We start from the raw sequence: 23,023 nt of genomic DNA on the forward strand, positions 1-23,023 counted from the left end.
ACCTGGGATGAAAGAGTATCTTGTGTACAGCACAGCTTTTTATATTATATGCCATTCTGTTAAAACAGCACATATGATAATGAAGCAGAAAATTGGAAAATTTAAATTTAAATTTAAAGCATATCTTGACTTGGGAGTAATCTGAACTGCTCTGTGCTGGGAAATGGGAGAAGAATCGTGGGCATTATTAAAGCAGGTAGAGGAAGTTCCAATAACATAACATGTAGTTCCCTTGCAGGCCAAACATTACTCCATTTGTGTGGTTAGCAACCACTTCTGGTTTAAAAAATAATAAATTGGCAATACTTCAATTGATGTCAATGGAAGTTTCCCCTCAAAAACTAATTGTAGCACAGGAAAGGAGATTTCCATCTTGATCATGGCTCAGGAGGGTATAAATGTTGTAAAGGTAAAGGGACCCCTGACCATTAGGTCCAGTCATGGCCGACTCTGGGGTTGTGGTGCTCAACTCACTTTATTGGCCGAGGGAGCCGGCGTACAACTTCCGGGTCATGTGGCTAGCATGACTAAGCCGCTTCTGGTGAACCAGAGCAGCGCATGGAAACACCCTTTACCTTCCTGCCGAAGCGGTACCTATTTATCTACTTGCACTCTGATGTGCTTTCGAACTGCTAAGTTGGCAGGAGCAGGGACTGAGCAACGGGAGCTCACTCCATCGTGGGGATTCAAACTGCCGACCTTCTGATCGGCAAGTCCTAGGCTCTGTGGTTTAACTCACAGTCCCACCCGCGTCCCATATAAATGTTGTAGTCCCAAATAAAATTGATCACTCTACCCCTAGTAATAATTTTATTAAAAAACAAAAACAAAATCCAGGGATATAGATAGATAGATAGATAGATAGATAGATGATAGATAGATTACTAAGCTAACCATTCAGTCCCCACTGGAGACAAATGTAGCTTCAAAAGGACTGCAAAACAGGGATCCTGTATATCTTTGAAATTCAGTGCCTTTTGTAAGTAAGCAAGAAAGAGGAGATAATATCCCCACAGACTCTTTTATCAAACATATTATTATATCCCCAAACAGAGTGGCAGTAGCCAACGTTCACATGTAATATACGGTATTTTAAACACAATTTGACACGTGGTGAAAACAGATAGTCTAAATTCTGAAAACAGTGTTGTTCCCCAACTAAAAATATTTTTTTAAAGTAGCTAAGACATTGAGGATGACTGAATGTATGTGTAGCTGAAAACTTCTCATAATGTTGTCAATTTACAGTACTTATTTGAGGAAATGGGAACTGGCAGATTTGACTGCCCTCTTTTCTGTTTGCCCTTATCAATTACTTTTTGCAACAAGATCTAAATATCTTACCTCCTGTGCTAAGTATTGTGGGACCCATTTTTCCTCATTTTATTACAGTTCAACTCATTTATTGAGGAACAAAGAATTTTCAAACATATGAAGGAAGAACAGTGAAGAAATCTAGGCTACTATTTTGTCATCTGACAGAACAGTAGCACTAAATATGCCATTTGAATTATAGTGTTCAGGTACTGCATTCTTATGGTACAGATTAATCATCATTATCAAACCTTTTATTGGCATCACATACAAACATCCATAGTAAATCAATACAGAATTACCACCTCCCCAATGTCACAGAACATTTGTCAAATGAAAAGAGGCAAAATAGTCTAACGTTACATCTCTAGGTCTCTAGGGAGAGTACAGATTAATAGTATGAGGAGACACAAAATTCATCAGCTATTGATAACATTGAATCTTCTACACCCTCAAGCATGTTTTAATTGTGAGAAAACAGAATTAGGATATGCATGTGAATGAGTATGCTTGTTCTGGTATCCATTGAAATACTGTCTTGGAGCTCCCATCCACTGCTGTGTGTGGCCTGGTGCCTTCGTTTACATCTAGCAATCTGTACTAAGCACATCTGGAGCCATAGGACCTAGTAGGGAGAGATGAAGCAGTGACTTGCATGCCCCACACTCATACACAGAGACCCCAATCAATGGCCACTGAATACCAGTCACTCAATCCAGGCGTTGCCTAAACCTCTAAGCTCTGATGTGCACATTTGAGATGCATGGGCTAAGATCATCTAACCAGGCTTCTGTGAGAAGTGATGGAACAAAACTAGTGCTAATAAGTAGCAAGATGTGAGATGCAGACTAGGATGATGTGCTCACTCCTTTCCCCAGTGTGTCCATTTGCCCATTGCCATAAGCATTCAGGTAGGCTTCTGTACAAGATAAGATGGGATAGGGAGCAGTGGTAGTTGCTTCTGATCTTTGAAATGATAACCTGCCTTCTTGACTCAACAGGTACCCGACCCTGCCAATTACAGATGCTAGGCCTTGCAACAAGTGCTGCAAGAAGTGTTCCATCTTTTTCATTTTTCAGGGTCAAACTGTGCAACACTGCCTAATAAGTATGCCAAATTTATTCCAAGGAAAATACCATGTTACTGGCAATAGTCTACCAGTAGAATTATTTAATATTATCTGTATTTCTTGAAATAAGCTTCAACATATATAAGAAACATGGCTTTTGAGCATACTGTACTCTTTAGTCTAAATGTTTCTTTTCATCTATGTAGCAAATTAAATCTGCTCATGTTTTGTGTAGAAAGGACTATTAGTCATCCCTGTAATAAATACACAGATGAGGGATATGTTCCCCCACCATAGGAAACTGCTAACTTTATTTATTTTAAAAAATATTTCCATTATATATTTGAAAGCAGTCACGGTATTCTTGTGTAACTGCACATGGTAAAGAGCTGAACTGTACGTGAAATTACCATAGATAGCTATGAGCTGTGTGGCTCACCACTGAAAGCTGATGCTATACCTCCAGAATAAAAGTACAAATACCTGTAGGATTTCAAACATGGTACTACTAGCAGCTGAGATGGGGAGTCACCAGTGAAATGGGACAGAGTTAAACATTCCCATCTTCCCACACTGCTACTACTGGGGTGCCAACTTGAATAAAATAGGGGGGGCAGCTAAGCCCAACTCTTCCTGGCATCTCAACTTCACTATGAAGTGATATAGTCTTGGGAGGACTATATTTTAATTTGGCCAAAAGATATGGATGTGAGGGTTTGAATTAATGGATTGGATTCCAGACTTGCTCCTTCCATTCACAAAAGGAACTGGGATACAATGGAGGCTTTCTGATGGAGGAACAGGGTAGTTTTCACCAACGCCCCTTGGCCACCAGCAGCACTCTCCACACTGTTCTAGAGGTCTTCCAACCTTCGAGAGCAGCTTTTGGGGAGATATGGGCAGGTGCCCGGGGAAGGAAGATTGATAAATATTGCTTCCCTGAACCCTTTTTTCCTATGCAAACAAACTATGTTGAGCATGTCTGGATTCAATTCATTGTATTGTATCTGTAGGAAGTAAATAATATTTTAAAAATTAAACAGCTCACATTTTAGATATAAAAAAGCAAACATGAAGAAAAAGTAGACTCACAGTATGATACACTGTATAAGCAAGGGCAAACTTCTTATCACAGTCTATCAATCTATAGAAGTCTGAAGCTGATTTAAACTATGGTCCTACATTTTATCCTGCTTCAGTGCTGAATATGGTAGCTGCAACAGAAATCTGATTTAACCAAAAAAAATTGATAATGACCCATCAAACACTAGATCCTCAAACATACCCAGAGCTACTTTTAGCAGAAGGGGAGCTGTGCTACTCAATTTGATGGAAGAAGTGGAAAGGACCTGGCACAAGGCAGTCCATGAATAGCAAATAAAGAAAGGAAGATGGCATAGAAGGTGGCCCAGCTTCCTCCCTCTCTCTCCTACCCACCTCACACACTATTCACACATGATGGGCAAAGTTTTCCCCAGTGCTTTTTTTCTAAAAAAATGTTTAGGGATGGCTCTCATTTCCCTACTCATATTGAAATACTGCCCCTCAATGAGGCCAAACTTAGATTCGCAAAATGTTTAGAGGTATGTGTGCCCCTATGTTCACCCAGAAAAAGAGAACTGGTTTTCCCTGGCAGAATTGTAGTTTGCGTTTTGAATGGGACTACTTTTTTGATCAGGTGGAAGAAACTGAAACCAACCTGCCCATGGATTAAGATAAGCAGTTTGGCCCTTCTCATGATGTAGCCCATAAGTGAGGCACATTGTGTTGTGACTTGGGATACAGCTTTTTCAGCAGTGGCTCCCTAGCTACACAACTCCCTCCCTCCTGAGATTTGATTGGTGCTGTTGTTGGCTATCTTCCAACAGCAATTATTTATTTTTATTCTCACAATGGGGACTGATCCATTATGAGTTGAGCTGGAAACTTTATTGAATTATTGGGGTTTTTATATTTTACTTTTTAAAATCTGCTCTGGGATCATGAAAGTGATGGAGGGTGGGAAATAAGAATAAGCAATAAAAATGAAGTCTAAAAAGCTTTAGCTGAAAGCATAACATGTATGTCTCTGGTACCTTAGAAAGACTCCAAGTTTCAAATACATTGCATCAAGGACAATTGTACAACAGGGGAGGCATAACCCATTATGCAGTAATAGATATTACGAAGGTTGCTTCATTACCGTTACGGGTTGAGTGGCTGGTTTTTCTTTGTATAAATGACGCCCTTTAGACAAAATCCCTTCCACATCCGGCTGTTTAGCTATCACGGCTGCTTCAATTTCCTGAAAAATAAAAATACACAGTGTAGATTACCTCTACTATAAGCAATAAAATCAAAGTCTGAAGGCTCCCTGGGAAGCTGTATACACCCTGTAGATTAGTTTCTTCTTTGGAGTAGTAATGGGAATAGTTCAGCAAAACAGCAATGAAGGAAACGGGGAGATTATTGCAAAATAAAATACAGGTCGTATGGCATAAAAGTAGTAAAATAAATAGTAATATAGGCAGTCACCCATGAAGGATTCAGTAAACCAATGTCACAGAATTTAGTCAAAATGCAAACAAGAAATAGCAAATCATTTAAAAGAAACTATTCCACACCAGCAGCTGACCTTGCAAAAATTGGGAGAGGTTAATGGGACCACAGAAGACTCTTTACACAGCTTTCCTGAACCATTCTCTTAATAAAAAACCGCTTGGGGGTGTTGTTGTTTTGAAATGCATGGATTCACTCTTATTAAAAATAACTTAGTTTTATGTTAATTTGATTTAAATTGGTTACTTGTCAGTGTTAGGAAAAGAACATATTCTTCATAGTTAATGTCAGGAAAGAGCAGAAATTCATTACTACTGAGGGACATCTACTTAAGGCATGAGCAATCTAGAGCCTTTTGGAGAGCTGGCCCTGTTTGTGGAATACCCAGGTCCACAAACCACTGATATTGCTCTAAAAATTCAGACCCAAAACTGGCTAGTAAAGAGCTGCAAAAACACTTCATGTTAGGGCTTGGGATGCTACTGTAAAGACAAAAATCACAGGGACCTTATTTACCGTAATTATCAGAATTGCCAATTGTTTACGAATAGGCCCCATTAAACTCACTGGAATAAACTGCTGAGTAGGGATGGATTGGTCTGTAGCAGGCATGTTTCATATGAGTTTAAAAATGGGGGGATGTTCTCTTTGTAAGCTCATCAGCACCGTGCCATGCTCTAACCAACTGAGCTATTCAAGCTGATATAACTAGTAGGCATTTTAACAAAACATAATTTAAAAAAACCATAAGTAGCAGGTCTCAGAATTCTCTTGCTTTTTCTCTATTGGTTGATTGTAAATTGGTTAAGAAAAAAACCCCTTCCTTTTTAGGAAACTTTAGGCATCACTATTTTATGGAACTGATTTCACCTGTCTGATTTTTAAATAATCTTCATTCCTTATGTATTCTGTTATTTCCTGCTGCAGTTTTAGTATTAATTTATCACTTTATCTTGCAGGCACCTTGAACTTTTTGGAGGAAAGATGGGATATAAATATTTTAAATAAACAATCACCCTTTCACCTGAGACATGTACGTAAATGGCATTAATGTTAGAAGGGATCCCTTTTAATTTAAATTACAAGGAAAGGGCCATGACTAACATAACATTTGACAGATGGGGCTTTTTCGTTATTCTTTTTCTAAAGGGAAACCTCACTATGATGCAGTGCTATATGGCTTACTGAAACAGTTTTTTCTTTTCTTTTTCTTTCTGTAGTTTGATCTACTTCTGGCAGCTTTTTCAAATGCTTCCTTTCTGTTATGCCACCAGCTATACACAGTGACTATCTTTCTTTTTTATCCCATCTCAGTCATCTGTCCCAGTAGACAAAACTGTACTGCAAAAGTTTGACACTAGACAAAATTGTACAGCAAGGTGTTCACTGTCTTGGAATTCAACCAAATCATGTCAATGATGGAGAAATGAAAAATGCATTCTGCTTTTTAAGTGTCCAGTTCAATGTCATTCTAAATCTTAGCAAAGTATCATTTCATTCTTCAGCTTTCTGTTGTCAAGTTGCTCTTGATGTTTGCCTGACAGTTTTTCTTGTTGTTTTTTTTTTAACCTTTCATGTCCTACAGTCTTCTATCTACTAGTATTTATCCTTTGGCATATTTTATCAAGTATTTTATAATTCCCATTTTTAAATAATTAAATACCTTTTCAGTCCAACTAATAGGTTTTTATTCCTGATTAGTGTATTTAGAATAAGTTAATTTTCCTTCTCTTGCTATTCCTTTATTATCCTGTTTTCCTTGACATACTTCAAAATACTCCAAGAGACCAACTAAAATTTAGATATTTTAAAAACTGATATATATTCGCCCTTCCATACCCCATGCAAACAAGGAACAATAAGTCACTGCAACGTAAATGAAGGCTGTGTATTAATGGGTCAACTTTGAGTAAAGCTTAGTTGAATATCACCCTTAGAAACTCCGCTGCACCATCATTGTAAACCTTTGTTTTAGAAAGGTTTCTCAAAAGTAAAGACCATTTTCAAGCTGAACCTATTTTTCCTCTGAAGCTTAAGTTTGAGTTAAGCCCAACATTGAAATATACTGCACTATCAAAACATTTAGAGGTTATTAACCACTTAGAGGTTTTTCTCAATCAATCAATCAATCAATCAAGTGGTATATAAATTTTGTTAAATAAATAAGTATCAAAACATGATGGGTTCCAGGTTAAGTTAGTTCCTCTTAGTTCCCATTTAAATCTTAACTAGTCTAGTCATGCCTACTCAAAAGTAAGTCCTATTGAATTCAGAGTACTCCAGGTAAACTGGGTTGGGACTGAGTATACATGGCTAGTATTGCACTGCACTGCACTGCCAGTCATGATTTAAATCCCACTAATTTCAATGCATTCCAAGTGCAGTAAATTTACAATGGTTTTCTATACATATTTATTTGGAAGTTAATTCCAGAGTGCTCAGCAGGATTCAATCCTAGTTAAGTGTGTATGGGGTTGCAACCTTAATCTGCACACAGTCCTTAAATTTACTTTTTAAATTTATTGTTAGCACTTCTATCCCATCTTTCTGTTAAAAAAATATACAAAAGCATACATTTTGTTCAGCAGTCAACAGAAGCATTTTTAATTTCTGACACAAAAAAATCCATTATTAATAGCTTGCTAGCAATGTTCTCAATGGATTTATTCTTTGTAAAACATATGAGTGCATGAGTGAACTTCACAAGAATGCATAGCTAAGAATCAGTTTTAGGGGCCTAATACTGACATCTTGTTATAGTATTCCATGAATAAATCCTTATTGTTTCCTTTAATAATCCTTTTGTTTTCATTTATTTCAAAGACGAGGAAGAAAGACAAGTTGCTTTCACTTCTGGATGATATTCAAAGGCTCATAGATAGACTTGTTGTGAATGTTATGATGGTCCTACAGTTTCTTTTCTGAAATACTTCAAGCTTTTTAAGTATTTGTAAATGCCACAGCAAATTATTTATTTTGAAATTAAAGTATTTCACAAACTCTCAGATGTTTTTCTCCTGCACTATTTTTCCTAAGCAAATAAAATCCTAGACATTTTAGAACATTTCTGTTCTACTTCCATCTTACTTGCAATGTATTCCCAAGTTTGAGAGGAAACATTGTAACATTAATATAGACAGCTTATATATGCATTCATTTCATATAATCAATAGTTGATACAAATAGGTGATTTATTCATCGCTCTAGCAGTAAGCAAAATGGCTAGTTATCTACCTTACTATTTTGATTTACTTGCTCAGCTTTTGCAATCATAGATCTATGAACCACCATTCAACTCTAGAACCAGTTTTTGGTACACATTTTTGGGGTGAGTTACACACAGCTGGGGCTCATGTCTGCTCCATGCTGCAACTAGCAAGACCACATATAAACACAGTGTGCCTGGGAGTGGCCTGGTGGCCTGGCCAGCTATCTGATCCTTTCTCATCTTCTTCCCTGCCCATATAAAAAGCAAAGATAGCTAAAAGAAGGAGGTCAGGAGCAAGAGGCTACAGAAAGGAGATTGAAGATTAATGGGAACACATGGACAGGCTTTGTTTTATGTTGAGTGACTTTTTTGGCAGGGGCTCCATTCTACCTCAAATCAGCAACTTTTGCACCAAGAATTGAAGGCCATGACAGTTCAGCACAGCGTGACTTCTGCTTACCTAAACTTAAGATAATTACACAGCCTTCTTTCCATGACTAAGTAGATAGTGCCCTCCTACTCATATATACTGAAAAAACATTAATTGCTCTTTTGTGCTAATTGTCTAGAATATAGTCAGTCTTCCCGGCAGAAAGTAAGTTTTTTGAAAGATTCCTCATGAATCCTTCTTTGCTATAAACTATTTTTTGAAACGAATGCCTTCAGAAAAGCGATTCTAACATGACATACATCTTCAAAAACCCAATTCATATACACCATGAAGATCTATTTTTGACATTTGTCTTCCTTTACTGTGTATGTTATTGCCTTTAAAAAGTTATTTCTTACCCCCAAAAGTGCTAGGAAATATTGGTACTTTGGTACTCGTCCTTATTTAAGTGCAGGAGATGCTATTAAGGCATAGCCCCACTGGTCCTGATATTTTGCTGTATGAATATTCTTCCGAGTCACTTCAGGACTCAGCTACATTCCTAAAGATAAAGTGTTTTATACAGTTGTACCATGGATCTCAAATGCCTTGTGAGTGTTCCACTTTTCGAATGATTTTCGGAAGCTGAACATCTGGCGTGGCTTCTGATTGGGTGCAGGATGCTCCTGCAGCCAATCAGAAGCCACGCCTTGGTTTTTGAATGGTTCTGGGAGTTGAACAGACTCCAGGAACACATTCTGTTCAAGAACCAAGGTACAACTGTATGCGTTATAACACTGTGACACCAGATGGCACTGCAGAGTCCCGCCTTTCACCAACAGGATTTCCCTTTATGAAGGGGTAGGAGCCACAACACTCAAGATCTGATTGCTACACTGTGTGGAACAGACCTCCTGATAAGATGGTATCTGCAGGAGGACCTCATCAGTCGCACCAGTGCACTGATAACAACAGTCTCGCTTACCCGGTCTAGAAATGGCTGTAGCTGTTTTACTAGCCCAAGGTGGTAGAAAGCAGTGTCTCTCCAGGGTTTTCAAGCAGAGGTCACATCAACTGCCACCTGATTCTTTTAGCTACAGTAGGTGCCAGGGACTGAAATTGGGGTATTCTGCTTTCAAAGCATGTGCTCAACTACTGAGCTATTGCTTTCATAAGAATTTGCTGAACTGAAAATAATTATTGACATTACTCAGATATGAATAAAAAGAAAAAGAACCAGTGCTGGATTCTATTGATTAGAACCGTGACATTCATTACAAGAATACATTACACATAAAGGACAACGCCTGTTTAACTTTACTATTCATCTGCCATTGGTATATTTTTAAAAGGGAAATTAGCTCTTCTTTTGGTCAGTCTAATTCAGGAAGGTGATCTAATTAATTTTTCTTCATGATTTGTTTTCATTCATATCCCTTTTGTTGACATTCTTATCTTTTACCGTAAAAGCAATCTGCTGTCAATTAAATGTATTGTGATAAATAGCATGCACACAATGATTAGCATATTAACATGATAGATGCTTCCCCTGATACTCATCTCTATAACTTATCAAAGTCTTTATTTTATCCTTACAAATTGTTACTGAAGAAATTATTATGGGGCAAAAATCATTGTAAATATGGAGCGGTTTGCTGTTGATTTAGTAAGATAGCTATTTTGTGTATATAAAGCATAAGATTAGCCTATTTTAAATCTAGGTCTCTCAACTACTGAATTCTACCATAAATAAAATTCACTGATTAAGCTAAGCTTAGCTGTATGGTAAGTAGCTAAGATATTCCTAAAATACCTGAGCTGCCTTACAACATATAATTACTTATGAAATTAATCACATCAGCTACTTTAGAACATTACTGGCAGAGATTCATGTTGGCCACTTCATTGAGCTCTCAGAATTCTCCACACATTTTCTTCATAAATATTTTCCATTATTAGCCCTATTCTGTGACAACTGCTGGATTCCTGAAATCTCTTGCTAGATTTGTGAGGAACTTTTTGCCCACATACTATGTACGTGTGCTCCACGTTTTCCTGGATGAAACTGATTTCTCTACTCATTTCAATCTGGCTTCCAATCTGGTCATGAGAATGAAATGGGAATGGTTGCCTTGGTGGATGACCACTACCAAACAGGGGGAGCACATCCCTGCTGATGTTGCAGAAGCTCTCAGTAGTATTTTATACATTTGACTATGGTATGGTTTGTCTGTTTGGGCTAGGCACTAGAGAAACCACTTTGCAGTGGTTCTAGCTCTCCATGAAGGCATGTTTCAAGATGATGATGCTGGATGACTTTTGTTCGACCTCATGGCCATTGCACCTTGTGGGATTCCTCAAGATGCTTCTCTATACCCCATGTTTTTGAATATCTACTTGAAACCACTAAGAGAGGTTATTGGGAGTTTTGAGGTACAGTGTCTCAAATATTTGTAAGAAGACAACACGCAGAGGTTGCCACCTTATGAAGCCCACCACTTCTGGAACTTCCTCCTACAGAAGATTTGTATGTCTCTCACACTGCTTACATTTAGGCAGCCAGTTAAAACATTTATTTTTTAATTGTGCTTTTGAGCCACCCTAGACATGTTGGGTTCCGTGTAATATTCTTTTGTTCTGCATTTCCTGTTATATTTTATTGTTTTGTCTGTTTGTTCTTTCTTTGTTTTATCCTTAGGAAGAGTAGGGTACAAATGATTTTAAATAAACATATGGACCACTGAAATCCATGAGATTTAATCCTTAGCAAGTGTGTGTAGCTTTACAATCTAGATCTACTTAGTTTTCCTTTGTGTGTAAGTATACAATGAGATTTGCCATCAGTTGCTAAGCATTAATAGCCTGGACTGATTATCCTGGCATAGCCCTTTCTAGCTTTTTATTTGGAATATAACGTTTTGCTTAAAGGATGAGTTTATGATTGTTTATTGACAATTAAAGTTCTTTATGGGATTCAGGGAGGCAGTGAAACAGCTGGGTGAAAGAAGAGATAGGCTATATAGGTAGTCTCTGTACGCCCACTACCAGAAAAACCACAAAGGGAGGGGGGGCTTTCAGATGTTAGAGGAAAGAGAACAGATTAGTTGTAACAGTATTAAGATTGGAAATAAAAAATCAAATTATGTCTTGTGTGAACCATATCAAAGTGTCTTGGTTACTGTGAAAGACATTTAAAAACAGGAAGTCAATAATTTAATTTAATGTTTGCGTACTGTTACCCTGCCATAGAAACTAAGATTTGAGAAAAGACCTACAGTAATTGGCTGATTGATATCCCACAGACTTTTAAATGCATCTGTGGGGTTATTGTTTTGTTGTTTTGGTTTAATTATTTGCTTGTATTTTATCTCTGGGATCTCTTGATGAAGAGTGGTATATAAATTTACAAAGGCCTATACAGTGGTGCCTCGCAAGACGAAATTAATCCGTTCCGCGAGTCTCTTCGTCTTGCGGTTTTTTCGTCTTGCGAAGCACGGCTATTAGCGGCTTAGCGGCTACTAGTGGCTTAGCGGCTATTAACAGCTTAGCGGCTTAGCGGCTATTAACGGCTTAGCGGCTTTAAGAAAAAGGAAACAAACTCGCAAGAACTCGCAAGACTTTTCGTCTTGCGAAGCAAGCCCATAGGGAAATTCGTCTTGCGGAACGACTCAAAAAACGGAAAACTCTTTCGTCTTGCGTGTTTTTCGTCTTGCGAGGCATTCGTCTTGCGAGGTACCACTGTACCACTTCTGACATGCATATGTTGAAACCCACTAGTATACAATGATATATAACTGTTCAAGAGTAGCAGCAGTAGTAGTCAAATTAAATATACACAAATTAAACAGTTTCACTTGGACATAAAGTTTATGTGTTAACACTAGGTGGCAAAATACAACTCATCTCCTCAGAAAATAGAAAAGTAAATGTCACATTTATCCATCTTTACCATGAGTATTATAACACCACCAACTAAGCAGGCAGAGCAATCCTAACAGTACCTGAAAGGGCAATGGAGCAGGGAGGCACTACCACATCCAAAGCTTGCTAATCTGGGTGGAAAGTAGGGACATTGGGGGAGGTTCACCACCATATCCAGGCTGGCATAGCAGAAGGGCACTTTTTGTGGGCAGAGTGGTGGCCTCCACAACAGTGGATTTTTCCTGTTAGCAGAGGAGTCTTTCTACCCAATCCTAACCAGCTTCAGGAATGCAGACTGGGGCCTTCTTAAATCCACCAATCACTTGCATCAGTGGAGAACTTCTGATGAAATGTCTTCTTTTCCTTTTCCTGCATGACATTTCTTTTCCTTTACTTGTGTCATGGCTCACCTGGAGAATTCTTCAACCTAGATGACCCTGTTCCTTAGTGAAGCCTACAACCTGACTATATCTGGGAATGTGGAAGAGTTAGAACTTGTAGAAGGCAGCATACAGCGGGGCAGCAGAGTATAGCCCTGAGCCTGCATGAGCGACAGTATCTTAAATAGAGAAGTCAAGTCTCTGCATGAGCAAAGTCCTCCCCATGAGGAGACCTCTCTTTGATGCCAGCTGATGGAATTCAGCTGGACCCCGAGTGTAATTCTAGCTGTTCCAAAAAAAAAGAAAGAAAAAGGGCTCACTACCAGGCTGGAACAGTGTATTTCCACAAATACTGTACTGTACCTGAATAGCTACCTCTGTGGTAGGATACACAGAGCTTGCCTGAATGGCTAGCTGTGTATCCAGTCCCTTGACTGTTGTGGACCCCCTGCAGCTGGAGCCTGGCCTGAACAGAACAGCTTGTGGGTAGCACTCTGTATTTCCCCCCACTATTAGAACATAAACATTATTTCCCTCTGTGACTATCTCTCTAAACACTGAATGTTGCTCTATGTACAGCTTATTGTGCACGTGCTTATCATTTCATTATTTCCTCCTTCCACCCTCCAATATCCAATGTTCTTCCTGCAGAGTTCAAAACAATACATTCTGTGTTCGGTGATTGTAATCATACCTGTTATGACAGGAACTCAAGAATAAAGGTGATTTAGATGGTTTTCAGTAAACATTTGCAGCTCTACGCAATTATTGTTATTCAATTTCTTGGGGAGCCCCTGCAGGGCAGTGAAAGTCATTTTTATTTATAGCTCAAAGAAGAAGAAACTTTCTATAGATAAAAGAAGAATTTGCCAAGTTTAAAAATTGTTTTAAAATTGCCAGGTTTTAAAAAAATATGCTTGCTTGTTTTCACACATACTCCCCTAAGGCTTTGAATAATTACTTTCCAAAAAAGATCTTTAAGTGAAGCTGCATTTACAGCACGCTCCTATCCTTTCAAGTAACTGTTGTAGCAGGCAGATTCTTACACAAGAGCTACCTCAGCAGCATATGCTAAACAGAAAGAACACCACACAGCCTAAACAAAATGCTTCAAGTCCTATTAATATCAAGAGAAGTTAAGCATGTGTATTGCTCTCACATCAAAATCAGTTATTGCTGGACTAAAACTTCCAGCACCCCTGACCATTCGCCACACTGGCTGAGGTCGATGGAAATATGAAGGGCTACAAATCCCCCAACTGTGATACAGAGCTTATTTCTGCCCATTTGGATCCCATCCAATTCTGGATCTGGCATATTTAAGCATACATAATTTTTTTCTTGCTGCAGTTCCTACCCAGCTTAAGGATGAATTGTGATGTATTTATTTAAAATATATATCCTGCTTTTTACTATGTAGGAGGTATCAAAGTGGCTAACAACAATAAAATTTAACATAAATAAAATTCAGAACATAAACCAAACCTCCAAAATTTTAAACCACAAGAATTTAAAATATTTTTTTTAAAAAATGACAGGAGCAAACAAGATGAAATGGTAGTATACAGGACCCTGCAGAGTCTCTGCTGATCTCTTCATCCCCTACCCTTGGAATAGGCCAAGACAACTGAAGGCTTGTAAACCAGTTGCAACCCTCTGCCTATTTGTTCCTTTTAGGATAATGGCACAAATACCTATTGTTCGTGCACAGCCCATCTGCACCAAAGACTCCTTCACTGGTGTGAATTGCTGGCAGAGTGAAAACCTTGTGTATGATTACATTAAACGATGAGAAAAGGTGCAAAAACAAAGCCAGGAATAGGTATAGAAACACTGCAAAAAAGAGAAGACATGAAGTGCAAATAGAGGAAAGTGTGCTAGGGGTACAGAGAGACCAGTGGGGAAAGTCTCTTCGAACTCAACAATTCTATGATTCTATGAAAGGTATCTGAGAGATGTTGCAGAGAGAAAGGTGTGTGGTGAGGTACCAGAGCAACAGATGGGGAGCAGAGATGGGGTACAGAGAGAAACACAGGGGGTATATGTGATGTACGACTGCAGCAAAGCCTGTGAATGAGGTGAGAGTTATGATGCTGCAAGTGCAGAAATTAAGAAAACAGCTATGGGGTGGATAGAGCAAAGGCAGCAAGGAGGTTTGGAGAGACTTGCAGCGATGCTGAGAGAGACATGAGTAAGTGCCATGAGGTGCAAGAAGTAAAAGAGAATTGAGCCCCCCCCCAAAAAAAAAGATTAAAAAGAAAACAACGAATCAGATTGTTTTGTTAAACGCCAAAGTCATTTTTACTACCACATGTTTAACATTGCTATGTGACCCTTGACTTAGTAAAAATAAAAGCTGCCCTTGAAATTGTATACATAATGCACTCTTCAGTCAGGGACTCCTTGACACTGCTAGCTTCCTGCCCTGTTCTCACACAATGAGATAAACTTCTTCCTAGAACAGAATCAAAGCAACAGCATCTTTTTCCTGTATCAATACTTAATTTGATTTAATCTTTTTTATTAAATTTCTTTTAATCAAGATTTAAGTTTCACAAGTTCTGCCATGGGGCATTTCAGAATATTGCCCACACCCCTATCAACAGACAGTGCCTAATTACTTAGCTTTGCGTTTATATAAGGAACTATGCACCCAGTAAGCACATAGGGAATCTAGTACCTGGACAGTGACAGGCTGGTATTTTCCAAGCTAGTCATTAAGCCTCCATGGCAGCCAGGATATCCTGGTGATAAGAACCTGTAATATTTTGGCTTGTCAAAATATTCTGAACTTGTTTAGATTGTTCATATTTATGTAGTTTGCATTGGGCTTAAAAGGCAGCATTTTGTCACAGCTGTTGACTCCTCCCTGAAACTTACCTGGATGTCCAGTTTGACACAAGTGGAATACACTCAGTATTGTTATTTCTCTGGATTTGGAATTGAAATGTGTTTTTTTAAGGCAACCAAAGCAACATGATTACAAAGTCTTTCAAATGGTAATTGCTCTTTTTCTTCTTCATTTTTTCTACTACAAACTCACCCATGTGTAGGGTTGTCCAAAAAGTTAATACCACCTGTAAAATGATCGTCTGAACACTTCTCCGGGTATATAGGTGAATGTTTAATTACCTTGATGTCAAAAGCCCCGGGTTGGCCCACTTGGTTGTAAAGCTCCAATTGTTCTTTGATGGGAGAGAGCCACAATTTCAGCTGACTTAACTGTTGTTCAAGCTGGTTCAAATTATTTAGCAGGTGCTCAATTTCTTTCTGTTTCTCAGGCAGATCTTTGGATACCTTTTCAAAAACAGAACAAAATCATTTGCTTGGACGAAACTCCAATTCTGCTGCACACATAGCATCATGTCAATAAATTATGCTCTGTATAAAATTTACATTCTTTATAAACATTAACTGGGAGTCTGATTAGCCCAAAAGGTTTAATAACTGAATAATAGTGGCTATGATCAAGAGAAAACTAGGGATACCTAAGTCCCATTGAAATCAATGAGATTTATACCACAGTTAAGCTCTTAAACCTCATTGATTTAAGTTGGATTATATATTACTGCTTTTCTCAGGATGTGCTCTATGGCATTTCAAAATAAAAAGGAGTGTCTCTATGTTATTAAAAAGTAATTGCTCCGGCGATGGGAGTGGGGGAGAAATTGTGTTGCAGCACAGTGGTGGCTGAAAAACAGGCCACAGCTTTATTCCAAATACTTTCAGTTGGTTTGCTGTATGGGCCAGAGACTTTGGCTTTAACTTGCATTGTCAGACTGCAGGGGGCAGTTTCTACAGTGGCCCAATCCAACTGCTGGGTAAAGCTGTAATGCCTATATCTATGAAACAGCATAGGAAATATGAGGCTTATCAAAGGAAAGGTAATAGTCCCTCTATATGATTCAGTTCTGAGAGCTGGACAAGACCACACAAACTCAGCTAAGTTTGACTCAAATGTAACCCACTGAAATTAATGAACATGACTAAGTTAGGTCCATTTATTTCAGTGGAATTACTCCGAGTAAAACTTAGCTGAACAGCACCCATTGCTGCAGAACAGGCTTCTAGAACAGCACACAAACAGGCCCTTGTCCAAGCTCAGCAGCTGCCTTTAGACAGTTTATCATCCTATAAAACAGAAAAATATTACAACATGCATTTAAGGCATTGTATAGTTCTGAAGGCACCACAAGTAACTGAGAAGTGGACTTTTGTGTATCTATAAAAAAATAACAACTTTTTAATTTAAAAATACCTTTATTTTGAAAATTTGTATACAATATACACAATATGAAAATACAGGTACAGCATAAGAAGTTATGCATCTCATGCACATGCAGTACTTGTGTCTGTACTCTGATTTCAGAAAGAGCAACATCAATCCCAGCAATCAAAGTATATCAGGTGAAGAATGAATCATACTGTTAAGTTAAAATTCTTCAAAATTTGATTTTAAGAAAACGATTAGCTGTGTTCTACATGTCAACTTTATGCAGAAGCTGGAAGGATGAACATCTCAGTTATATCACCTCATATGAAGGTAAGGAGGTAGTAGTTAGGTTTATTTACTCTCTGCACTAAAATTGTCCTTTTAGTGCCAAGCTGGACACAATAACTGTGCGAATGAAACTGACATGCATGATTAAAAATATATATAAAATTGACAGTAAGTAGCAGCTGCAGATGATCCAGAGTAGCACAGGAACGTCAGTGGGTAGGGGGAGAAATTTTTATTTTCCTCCCACCCCCACCTCCAAATGTGATCCTGCTGAAACTCACGCCATCCCCAAAGCTGATATTTGCATTATGAGGACTGACTCCATTGGTATTCCACATTGATGAACACTCTGGGCTATATATTAACAATGCTGCGAACTAAATAGATAATTTGAATATGAACACATCCATCTGAAGTTGATTAGAGATTTAGGGATTTGGGGTGTAAACTAATAGGTCATCTTGCACTCATGAAAGAACTTTTGATCCATTGGATGCTCCCCCCCCCCCCGCCATGGCACTTTCTACATTGTTCTGAACAATCCTCTAAATTTCTGGAGCTGATTTGGTGGTGGTGGGCTGCGGGTAGAAGTGGGAGTTAGCAAAAATTCTCTCCCCTATATTCTTCTGATAGTAACTGCATTCACTGGCATCTGTGTTCATAGGCACAAATCTGATTGCACCAATAACAGTTCTTCAGGCTTTGTTGAGGATTCCTTTCTAAGAACATAAAGAGGAGCCTCTTGTATCAGACCAATGGCCCACTTAGTCCAGCATCCTGTCATCACAGTGGCCAACCAGTGAGTATTCTGAAGTATATGCACGTAATAAATCCCTAAATACAATTTATTATAGTCAAATGGAACCTGTTGCATGGTTACAACTTCAGGAATCTTGTGGTAGGTACAGACAGAGCCAATCTAAATGATTATTAATGCACTTTTAAAGCTAGAGTCACTGTCAGAGGTCTTATTTTTATACAGTGGTACCTCGGGTTAAGTACTTAATTCGTTCCGGAGGTTCGTTCTTAACCTGAAACTGTTCTTAACCTGAAGCACCACTTTAACTAATGGGGCCTCCTGCTGCTGCCACGCCTCCGGAGCACGATTTCTGTTCTCATCCTGAAGCAAAGTTCTTAATCTGAAGCACTATTTCTGGGTTAGCGGAGTCTGTAACCTGAAGAATATGTAACTGAGGTACCACTGTATTTTAATGTGCATACTGTTTTTACCCTCCTCCCCAATTTGGGCAAATATGAGCAGAGTTCAAGTTTGAGCAGTTTCCAAATGTCAACCTTTGATAAATGGTTGTTCTGAAATCATACTTTTATCTTTCTTATTTTCTATTGCATTTGTATCTAAAAGGGAAAAATTGTTGTTGGCATCTGTCTGACTTGAGTCAGTGGAGTGCACCTCTGGAAGTGAACTAAAACCACTTAAAAAAAGGTTTAGGGAAAACAGGTTTGGTTGAAGATAATAATAATAATAATAATAATAATAATAATAATAATAATAATTTATTATTTGTACCCCTATATGAACTAGATGAACTAGACATAATTGTAAGTTGCATTAATAAGGTAGCAATGAAAACTATGGACCAGACACCAGTTTAAAAACACAGTAACATTAACATCAATGCTCAGCGATTTAGACCTCTCAAGTTTTCCACCAGCTATAGATCCTGCAAGTTTATTTAATTTTCAGAAATTTAGCAATATACACTTCAACTGTAGCTGGTGGGAAAGAATGATCATTACCACACATGCTCTTTGACCAGTCTTCTACATACAGTTCTTACAAAATAATTGATATCAATCTTAACATCAAAGCACTACTTTAGGTAAGATTAATTAATTAATCTAAAACATTTGAAAAATCTGAACTTTAAACATGTTAGTTTAGGAATTAATTAAGGTAAGTTAATTGAAATCTTAGCAAATGAATAATTCAGAAGATTTAAACTCTGTATTTGGTAGTAGCTAAAGGTCTTAACTTTATATAAATTCTCCCAGTTCTTCACAAGAATATTCATTATTACTGCAGCCTTGCAATTATGCTACAGCAATCTTCATTCCCTTAATCCTGCACAGCTAAATAGTCATAATTTTATTGTGGGTACTAATATTTCCTCTTTACTTAACAAAATGTCACCCAAAATTATATAACCGAACAGGGAATTAAATATGAATAATGGGTTATGACATGAGATTTTGGTTTCCTTTTACAGCTACAAGTATTATTCTCTATCATCCATTCCCGCTTTCACAGAGCCAAAAGCCATTAAATGCCTTTTTGCCCACAGATAAATCTAATTTCATCAGATGAGAAAGCTGCAAGTCTTTCTTTCAAACTTGGATTTGGCAAATGACATCAATCCCTTTATAACCTCCAGATTAACCACTACTGCAACCCCACTAACTAGGGTTAGGAGTCACTAGGTGAACATGACATCAGTACTCCATACACCGAGGGGCTGCATTTCCTCAGAGGTAGTTGCTTGCAGAACTAGCAATGGATGTGCACCCAAAATCAATCATGGGTTGGTTGAAGCCAAAGGTGGGAAGAACTACTTCCCCTCACCCCAGCTCTGAAGCATGGATTAGTTTGAAAGTGTCACTCTCTTCTCCCCCCCCCCAACTGAACAAGCATAGCCCTACCTTCTTTTCCATCTATTAATCCCATCCCACACATATATCCGCTCATTCCGACATCCATTTCGGCTTTTCCCTCCACACACATCATCAGGCTGAGGTCTGCTTTTACTGGTGCTTATGCTGGGAGACGGCTTCCCACTTTTATAATATTTGAAATAGTTTTTGGGCCCGCAAGTGCAGCAATGTGAAAAGCTGGCACAGTGTTAATCTGCTGAAGAAGACCTTAGCCTGTGAAAGTTTATGCTGCAACGACCCAGTTAGTCTCCAATCTGTTAAAGCACTAGTATTACTGTGTTCTGCATATGAAACTTAATAAGAATGTACCACTGGACAAGTTACTGTAGTTATGTGTTGCTCTTGTATTTACACAAAAACGGGGGGGGGGGGAATTGTGGGGGGAGCAGTAGTGTGTCATATTGCTGCTATAATCATTGGTAATCTTCTGGAACTTTTATTATTACGTATTACACTTGTATACCACCATCCAACCATGTTCTCTGGACAGTTTCCATGAACAATAAAATACACACTCGCAATTCACAATATTTGAACTGAATGAAGCTATGAATTGAAGTTGTTTCAATAGGTAATCATGAAAATATCAAGATAAACACAAAGGCATCAAAATTTTAAGGGTGCAAAATAAAACCTAGAAAACTGTAGTGGAAGCCACCTCTTTATCCTCTCTTAGATTGCAATGCCAGGCAGCGCCAGAGCTTTCATTAGACAAACTAAGGCAATTGAGGCACAGTAGATTCAGACCTCAGAGCCCTAACCAGCTGTCCCAGCCACCTGTCTCTTGGGAGGTCTTTTAAATATAATTTAGCTGCAAATTTTAGAAAGCATAACATTTCAATAATTGAAGCATGGGTGATTATTAAAATTGCCTGACTGCATGCATTCCATCTGATAGGACTAAGTGCAAAAGTTGAAACTATAAAAGAAAGGAGATCCCTTTCAGGCAATGGCACTGAATGAATGTAAATAGGCAGATTATATAATTGTGAGTAAAATAGTTAATAGCAGGCTGAAGAACACAGTCAAATCCTATTAAAGACACACTCAGCCTAAAGGCTACTTGAGAAATAGAGATTTTGCTACAAATGTGTTCATACACATACACACACACACACGAAAGGAAAGAGTTTATGTTGAAAAGTTCATTGGGTGGTAGTAATTTTTAAAGATAATATTGTTTTTCAAAAGAGTACTCAAGTCAGGAAAAGCAGGTACATCTCAATTATTTTATTTGTTTCTAGGCCCTCAGTGTGTACATGATATTACAAACTTCTATTTCACCTTCATACTGTTTAGGTTAAACAGCATGACTTAAAGAGATTTGTTTTTGTTCTTGTTTTTATTATGTATTTGTGTTCTCATTGTGTATTTTTATGTTGTGAACCCCCGTGAGCTTTAAATGAAGGGTGGTATACAAATTCAATCAATCAAATTAGGTTAAAAATATTAAGCATAGTTATTTGTAACAAAAAAAAAGAGTGTATGCTATAACCTGGGGACTTTGACTGAGGAAACAGTACAGGAAAAAAGTATTAAGCACCCATTCCTCAGACAAATTAACAGCCCTACATGGCTGCTTCAAAGTAAAAACAAACAACAGAACCAGCCATCTAGCCATAAGCACAGATCTCTCCCACCACACCTAGTTGAACAGTCAGGTAGGTAAATATTGCTTTAGACATCTGGCAAACATTACACAGAAATAATCACATTGTGGGTATATCTTGCCAAGATTCAATGTGAATGATCAGTTAAATTACAGCCAGTGCAAATTATACAAACCATAGGCTTGTGCACTGACATGTTTTGTTTATTTCCTTGTGGCTGGCTAAAAGAATGGTCCAATGCTTTCCCCAGAGCGATAGGAAAGGTTCATGCATTATAGTCATGCTACTTCACTACAATGCTTCTGCTGAGAATGTAGGTACAACAAATCGATTTGCTCTCGCAGTGAATAGCAGAATGGTCTCTTCAATGCCTAGTAATTATTGGGAAATAAAGAAGCAGATGGAAAAAAGAGCAAAACAAGAATAATCTTGACAACCCACTTCTCTAGAACTAAGGTGGATAAATAAGGAAAACACAGCTAGTGGCACCCAGCTTACCTTCATTCACCTCATCTGCCTCATCCCTCCTGCCCGATATTGGATCAAACATAAGTTTAAAGAGTAATAAACTCCTTCCGGCAAACCTACGGTTCACTAGCTCCAGGCCCAATCTACAAATGCATTTATTGCACAATAAAAAGCAAGAAAGACATTACAGAACTGTTTCGTGTCCTGGCAGGTGGTATATGACAAGAACTGCATGCATCACAAAGGCCAGTCTCTTTCCTGTGTTTTGAAATACCAGGTTTACCCTGCTACAGCAGGAAAAATATAACAATTAGGTTGTCTAAGTGACAAAAAAAATCAACTAAAGACACTTAACCTAAAAAAAAAAATAGTCTGCAATACAGCATAACAATACCTCTATAATTAAAACTATTCACAAGACAGCATTGTTTTCAGACAACACTTTTGTATCAGGGCAATATATAATAAATGACAACACCTAGGTTTTAACATCATGCTTTTGAATGTGACCCTTCACCTCTATTCTACTTCACAATTTTACGGATTTTGACAAAATCCAAGTACATACCCTTCAAACATTTTGTAGAAATACAATTTTCAGCTCTGAAAATGTGCATTTAAACTATTATTCACATTTTCTGGGCTTATACAGCACAATTCTTGTATGAGTGCAACACTAGTAAATTATTATTATTACTACTTATTAAATTACTAGACCACCTCTTTCATGTTTCTCTTCCATCATGCCAAAGGTGATTACCTCTTCCAAGGCTGATCTGCTGCAACAGAGGAGTCAAGGTCCTGGCAGATGCAAACAAGTCACAGCGAGCTACTTCCAGTTCTGTCACCTCTTTCAGGCCAGAGTGTAAAAGGCCACAAACTACCCAGAAAAGCTCTGTTTCTGCTTTGTGAGGCAGCCAGAAGATGTAGATTGTAGATGTAGATTGGCTACAGGTGCAGAAGTGACAAGACT

The 23,023-nt window shown here is 38.1% G+C and overlaps 1 protein-coding gene across 20 annotated transcripts in view; it reads right to left on the bottom strand.

Moving 5' to 3' along the window:
* The window catches only part of DMD (dystrophin), a 953,416-nt gene that overhangs the window by 298,083 nt on the left and 632,310 nt on the right, over positions 1-23,023 (bottom strand). For all 20 annotated transcript variants that reach the window (XM_083612216.1, XM_083612211.1, XM_083612219.1 and 17 more), the window contains 2 exons: positions 15,934-16,098; positions 4,567-4,668 (listed from right to left, as the gene is read on the bottom strand). In XM_083612216.1, coding sequence (XP_083468342.1) covers positions 4,567-4,668; positions 15,934-16,098 — 267 coding nt within the window. The remainder of the gene's footprint in view (positions 1-4,566; positions 4,669-15,933; positions 16,099-23,023) is intronic.

Source organism: Podarcis filfolensis, assembly GCF_964270895.1.
Source record: "Podarcis filfolensis genome assembly, chromosome: 4".
Classification (NCBI taxonomy): domain Eukaryota; kingdom Metazoa; phylum Chordata; class Lepidosauria; order Squamata; family Lacertidae; genus Podarcis; species Podarcis filfolensis.